The 7,489-nt window shown below is 33.9% G+C and overlaps 1 protein-coding gene across 1 annotated transcript; it reads left to right on the top strand.

Annotated features, from left to right (window-relative positions):
* The first annotated feature begins 1,323 nt into the window (after positions 1-1,323).
* LOC128992679 (mpv17-like protein) lies at positions 1,324-7,145 on the top strand. Its single transcript, XM_054416381.1, has 3 exons — positions 1,324-1,778; positions 2,829-2,960; positions 5,288-7,145. Exons 1-3 carry the CDS (start codon positions 1,512-1,514, stop codon positions 5,540-5,542), a joined length of 654 nt encoding a protein of 217 aa, XP_054272356.1. The 5' UTR covers positions 1,324-1,511; the 3' UTR covers positions 5,543-7,145.
* The last annotated feature ends 344 nt before the right edge of the window (positions 7,146-7,489 follow it).

Here is a 7,489-nt window from a genome sequence, read left to right as displayed (position 1 = left end):
AAACCTGATTGATTTGGTTGCCATGGAAACTGTCTAATCAACCGGTGATGTTTTGTTGACTACCAAAGATTATGTATTATTGTGTGTAAAATAAAAACATGCTATATGAATTGTATATGCTGTGTGTCATGGCTATAAAAAAATCATAAATCAATAATCACACATAAGTTGAAATTAACTAGCGGCGCGGAAAGTTGATTTATGTAACACGCTCAAACTGACATTGACTGTGGATAATCATCTAACATTAACACATTGAAAAAGTGGATGTTTTGAGGAAGGAAATAAATAGATAGTACAACGCTCTATTGAGACCTACACGAATCACATAAATTGACTAAACATATAGTGTGGATGTATATTAAACGAACAATTAATTACGGTAACCAAATAGACTTTGACCAGTCATAAAAAAAATATTAATGTGTCTTAGGGTAACCACAAAAGGATTAAGTTTCGTTCTAATGTTTATAGTGCAAACCAATTTTATTCAAACAATTGTCTGGGTAGCCGATTTATTGAAACGCCCCCTTCAAATCTGAAGGTCACTGGTTCGATTTCAAGCGCGATTGTTTCTGGACCGAGATACCATATGACTTTGGGCACTTTGGGCTATATTATTTTAGATTCCAACATTTGATCTATGATTGTGGTTAAATTTGATAACTAAAAATCAACATTACTCGTCAAAAAGTACTAGATCTTGGATTTTAAACATGGATGAAACTAACTCACTTGATAGATTAGGATTTGTCATCCTCATGGATCAGCTGAAGACAATTTTATTGTTAGCTCCGACTGGTGCTCTATAGAGGTCGTGTTTGCTTAAAATTTGTTTCTGGTTATTTCAGTAAAAACTATGTATCAATTCTCGTTTTTCCAAATAAAATGATCTAATCTTAAACAGTAACTCGCCCCCTAACTATACAACCAAACAATAGTAAAGCACAAATCATGAAATTAACTTTGAAAAAATAACAAAATTTCGTTGACAGTAGCGATCAGTGTCACCAACATGAACTAGACACGAGAAACGAGCTTAAAAATTTACAATGGGACGAGAAGTCTACTTGTGTTGGTCTGTTTATGGTTTATACCCCACCTTGTTACAATTCAATCGTATTTACCGTAAATAGAACAAATAAAAAATACTTATATACTCACGGTTGTATGTACACAAATATATATATATACTGACTATTGAAAACCATTGATTGAGACCAATGCTTAGACTATAGTTTTCCTATAATCTGTATTCAAGTTCTAAACCAGCAGAACCAGGTCAATGTCAACCTACCGTCATCGCCAAACGTCATAGCAAGCAGACGATATTTTTAAAATTTCCCCAAACCATGACCTAACTCCTAAATCTTTCCTTGTCTTTCTCCTCTTTCTTTCCTCATTCCTCCTGAGTGACAACAACAACTCTCAGTGTTTTAAAAGTGGTGTGTTCGTACGTTAGGGTTACTGTGCAGTTTATAAATCTGTGAACATCAATAACAGAGTCATCTATGAGTTCCCAAGTGACGAAATTTTCTAAGGCTGTTGCTTTTGTAAGAAAGCACCCTATCGTTAGAGGAATTGCATCTTATTCTGTGATTTGGCCTTTAGGGAGTATTGTACAACAAACTATACAGGGCGAAGAAGAATATGACTTAGCAAAAGTGGCCAGATATGGATTGTATGGATCTTTATATGTTGCACCTTCACTATATTGTTGGTTAAAAATTGCAAATACGATATGGCCTTTGAACACTCTAAGATATGCCATCACAAAGGTAAGTTACGCTTAAGAGATCTAAACAGATTGTGAAGTACCCCTTTTCAGTAGGCTACAGTATTGAATTAAAATTATCAAAAAAACCTATTAGGTACACTTTGTAGGCTATCGTAAAAGCAGTAGTGTAGTCGTTCATTTTTCAGTGCAGGATCGCTCACCAGAGTCTGGAAAACCCCTGGGTCATGTATTAATTTATTGGTTGTGTAGGATCTTTGAACAAAGTAGAATCGGAACGCTGTTTCCACATGTTCCCAGCCCCACTACATCACTGCTTCAAGTTTTTTAAAGAGCATTGTTTGCAAATACGCAGAGGATACGCGTCCGGTAACCGGACGTGGATTAGGCGTCCGGCAGTTACCTACTGTCATAACCTAACCTAACCAGCCAAACTTGCTGATAGTGAAAAAAATCAAATGAAGGTTCAATTCTCATCATAACATAAAATTATAAATGCCAACAATTCTAACAAAATATGTACAGCTAAGAAGAAATTACATTCAAAGAAAAATCTGTGACAAAAAGTTAATGCTACCGATAGGTTTCGAACCGGGGACCTCTCGCATGTCAGTCGAGCACTCTATCCACTACACCACGAACACTGATGGCTGAACATCGTATCATTGTGGTAATGGCGTTCCGGGACCCCCTACCGGACGCCTAATCCACGTCTGGTTACCGGACGCCTAATCCACGTCCGGTTACCGGACGCGTATCCTCTGTGTTGCAAATATTCTGAGCAGTAGGTCCGTTAAATGTGAACATCGTCAAGAATATGGCAAAAAAATAAGGTACCGAAAAATATTTTTGGTATTATTAAGTTAGCTACTATTTTAGGATCGTCCCTGAACTCAGTATCATTCCAGTCAGCAAAACCACAATATTAAATGTGTTTCTAAACAGATGCCGTACCAACAATTTGATTTGTGTTCAGGGTCGGATCAAAGGTTTTAAGGGTGTTAATTTTAGCTTTATTTGTTTCCACTTCTCTAACAAAACGTTTGTGTGTGTTTAACTAGAGTATTTTTTAATTTAAAATATATTTTTTTAGGGAGTTGTTGAACAGTTCACCTACACACCTTTTGCCATGTCCAGTTTCTACTTTGTCATGAGCATAATGGAAGGGAAGAATACTGAGGAAGCTAAGGCGGAAGTGAGAGCTAAGTTCTTGCCGACATACAAGGTACAGAAATGACTGCCACATTTTTATACATTTTTGTAATCAATAAATTCCAACCCTTGTATAAGTTACTGTAGTACTGGGGCAAAAAAGTTGTACCCTAGTAGCTAGGAGGACCTTTTATTATAGGAATCGATAACAATAATATTTTAAAAGAATTGACTCTTGTATAATTTGCAGTCGATAACTGTAGATTCGTTGACTCTCTCTTGTCCGAACACCTCGAGACTGGAACCTTCTCTGATCTAAAAAAAAGTCAAGCCATCAGAAGTTAGTGACTATGAAACAATATTTTCTAAATCATGTGTGCAAAATAAGTTAACTAGCCTACCTAGCCTACATTAATCTAATCAATCACAAAGGAATAATAGCTATTTACATTACAAGTGTAGTAAGACCGTTTTTACATCACGCAGGTGAATGTTGTGCAACGAGCGGAAGCGATTTGCATAATTTACGCTTATTGTGATGTAAACACACTCTTGCGGAACGTGTAACGTACGGTACAAGATTTTACCTGACCCGACAATAAACAGGGGGTTACGTGCAATATTTTTCACTATTGATTTCACTCATCTTCTAACAGTAACGTTATTTACAAACAATAGCTAGGTTGGGAAAATTCTTAAAGCATAAAAATAAAATTCAAGCGTACAGCTGATTTATAGTGTGAACGTCATTCGCTCCATAGAGGTATATTTTTTTAAGTTGTGCACTCAATGTTATTTAAATGGGTTTCATTACCTCACCGAGTGAGATTTTGAAACTTTACTTCTTATACCTACATCACGCTTGGGATAGGGAAGTTTAACATGGCAGGTTAGGTAAAACAATAAAATTAAATAGGTCTACAGCTACCAAACACCGCTAAACAAACCTTTGGTTTTCATGGCTTTGGAAAAACATTACGAGCATGCGAGTGTGTGAGTCCTTTTCAGAAGGCATCATAAATCATCCAACGATTGATTCAAAGGAGTCAAAACAAGAGCCATAGTACTGTTAAACAAACTATTTTAGTGTCTAACTACCTTTGATTGATAAAGGTATTCCGTTCCTATGTCAAATTTTTGCTAGTTTTTATCCATTTGCGGTCAAATGGCGAGTATAGGTTGCCGGGCGCCATTTTAGCAGTCGCGAAAATGGCGACCTATACTCGCCGAAAAATGAAAAAAAAATTTTACCTCAAAAGGTTAGTCAAAACGGACACAGTTAAATTTCGCCAATGACAGATATAAACTACTGATTTCTGTGGAATAGGCCTAAGTCTACTTTTTAACCAAATTAAACTGGTACCCGTAGGATGACTTATTGTAAGCTATGGCTTCTTTTATGTCACATCAACCGTCTCAGTTAACGAAAATTATAACCTTAGACTATGGCTCTCTGTTAGTGGCTCATTGAATTACTTTAGTTGTTCAATAAAAAATTGGCTACAGCTGGTCCATATAGATGGGATGTCTACTTCAGTATCCAAAAATCAAAACCATTATCAATGAATACAATCCTCTAAGAAGCACATTAACAAGTCAGTCTGGGAATATTTGAATTTTGGATAGTTCCGGCAGCGGCCGCTAGGTATATCGCGAGCGCCCGGCCAAGTCAGCTGACTGAGTGAGAGAGATAGTGAGACAAAGAATCGGCTTAGAGATAATTTGATAATAATTTATTTATTTATCCTGCCCTGGCTTAGACCGAAGGTCCACTCTTCCGCCAGGACAGGCTCCACAATTTTACAATGTTTTTTTCTAATTACAAACTGTTTAGGTTTAACCACTATTTATAGAAAACACAAATATAACATATTATACTATATTCTTATTTAAAAATAAAATTAAAGTATTCTTCCCTTTACTTTCTAAATAATACATCACTTAATAAAAAGAAAATATCGTTTCAGTTAATGTTCTACTTTACAGATTGTTTTGTTCTTAACTATTATCGATTCAGCATTAACATTTTTACCTTTTTTGTAAAACTGTTTTCTGATTCTAAACTTTTAATACTATTGTCTAGTCCATTCAAAAGTCTTATTGACGTCACAACAAATGAATTTGTGTATGTTTGAGTCCTATGAATGGGAAATTGTAAGATTTCTAGATAGAGAGAGAGATAAAGTAGCGCATGCCGCCGCACGAAGCTCATTTCGCCGGCAAAATGCCAGTCTGGCTATCCTCCATTTTAAGCATTTTGTTTCTTAAAGAGTCAGTATTCATTTCCGCCACCCATCAAATATTAGTAGACTAATATTTGACCCCTTACAGCAAATAACATTAAAGTAATCAAACTACATTCATAAAGCAAATATTGATAGTTACTTTACCCTTTTTCAGGTGGGAGCTCCAATCTGGCCAATAATTCAGACATTTAACTACACTATGATCAAGGAGAAAAATCGAATCGTGTTTGTCAGTTTCTGCAGCCTCATCTGGACGTCTTTCTTAGCCTACATGAAAAGTCTAGAGCAGCACGAAGTTCCCGGAATCGTGAAGCTGGAGGGGGAATCTCCAGCTGCGAAGAAACTCCGTGAAACCCACGAACAATCGAACGACAAAAGTTGGATCGTACAACGTCAGAATGACCGATAATGATCGTAACTTTTAGACAATTTTATATTAATTTTAACAAAATTATTATACATGTTGAACAAATTTATTTTTGTTATCCTAGTTATATGATTAAGTTTACTTGACTCCAAGTCATTAAAATCATTGTACAAGTTAAAAATATAAGATAGATGAGAATAAATTCTATATGTTTGTTTAAAAGCAGAAATTGTTTGTTTATTTTGTTATGAAACATGGTCATTTCTTAATAACGTTTTATAGCCTAATAAAGTGTGCAGAAATATTTTTCTAAAATCATTTTCATAAAAGATAATGGAAATTCATAACAATCTTAAATATTATACTCAACATCACGACGTTTTGGGGTCTACCGAAATAACCTTATTCCATTTTTTATAATGACAGCTATAAATATATCTAACTTTTTACTTTACCAGAATTTGTTCAATGTATTTTGGTTTTTAATTTCATCCTCTCTCTACACATTCTAGTCCTTTACAACTATAGGCCTACTTATAGTGCTTTCATTCCTCATGTTATAGTATTTTAGTTTTTATCTGTCTGTGGTATTAAATAGTATTTAGGTTTATTGTTGAACCGACCAGTTATTTTTTACTGTGAGTAATTCCAATGGTTTCCTAGATTATTGACTTTCAAAGTAATTTAAGGTTATTTTAAAATAGAATTTTCTGATTTCATGAATAGTACTTAATTGAATTACAACCATCCTGCTTTTACATAAAAAATCAATATTCAAGATACATTTCTTGGTAACGAACCTTAAAGGTAAAAAATAAATATTTTCAAAGAAACCTTAATAATATAATGTACTGTCCTTGACAGAGTAAAAATGTCCGCGAATGATTTATAAGCCAGACTGTTTGACTTCTTTCTTAAAATAAACTTGAAGCCTTGCCAACCATGTGTAAGCAGCTGGCAAAATGTTTCATGTTGAAATTGTGAAAATATAACTTAACCATTGTTATGGGTTCTGAAGGGTCCTTTAGTCTTTGTTTGAACATGATTTTAACCAAATTTCTATTTTATATTATTTATGAATTTTTTTTAATTCTTCACCTTATAGTGTTCCTAACCATCTACTAGTAGTGAGATTTTTTGTGCCTTGAATTCTTAAACAAGGTAATTGAAAATTACGTTTAGTGAATTTAGAAAACTGAAAATAACAAAGCAAATGTTTACGTAATTACAGCTTATTATGAAGAGTTTTTGACAACCCACCGCTTTTAGGAACAAAATTAGTTTTAAATATAACCGAACCTCACTTAAAATAGGTACTTTAAATGTTAACCAAAATATTGTGTGCTAGTTGTCTTAGTGGATTTTACCATTTAAGTGTTCATTGCAAATCTCAGGTATGCTTATAAAGTAGTATAGAATTTTCCCAATCAATTAAAAAATATAGTAACTTTATAGGCTCAGCCATATATTGAACAAACCCCGAGTGCATTATCTTTATGAGTATTGAGTGATAGATCTAATGAACAATATTTTATTTTATATCCATACACTGTACCGTATCTGAAGTATTTGTTGTAGTTATAGTTAATTAGCTTTTGTGCTCTTGTGATATGATTTTTAACAATAAAATATTTATGGAACTGTTTTCATGTGTTTGGTACTGTAATATTCCTCTTCTACTTAAATTTAAAACTTTCCTTGGAAAATTTCCACGTGTAAGTTGTTGTTTGGTCATTTACCCATTATCTTTTTAAGCTTCCGTATAACTCTAATCACTGTATTTTGAAAGTCTATGACCTATAACAAATTACAAAACAATTCAATGAAACACATTTACATTCTTTAGTAAAGAAAGATCTCTTTATAATATTGTTCAATTCAGAAATTTATAAATCAAAGGATATCAGACATATAGATATTTTTGCTCAAAATATAAGATATAATTTGCATTATACTCAGTATGGCAGAACATAATCAAGGGAGCTACAC

Source organism: Macrosteles quadrilineatus, unplaced genomic scaffold, assembly GCF_028750875.1.
Source record: "Macrosteles quadrilineatus isolate MER2022 unplaced genomic scaffold, UCM_ALF_1.0 Scaffold_1__1_contigs__length_201487025, whole genome shotgun sequence".
NCBI lineage: Eukaryota > Metazoa > Arthropoda > Insecta > Hemiptera > Cicadellidae > Macrosteles > Macrosteles quadrilineatus.
The sequence above is the reverse complement of the archived record's forward strand: the minus strand, read 5'-3'. Positions and strand labels throughout refer to the sequence as shown.

Coding starts and splice junctions, on each gene's coding strand:
- LOC128992679 (XM_054416381.1), top strand. CDS start 1,512: ATGAGTTCCCAAGTGACGAAATTTTCTAAGGCTGTTGCTTTTGTAAGA. Junction 1,779..2,828: donor TAAGATATGCCATCACAAAG/GTAAGTTACGCT, acceptor ATATTTTTTTAG/GGAGTTGTTGAACAGTTCAC. Junction 2,961..5,287: donor AGTTCTTGCCGACATACAAG/GTACAGAAATGA, acceptor ACCCTTTTTCAG/GTGGGAGCTCCAATCTGGCC.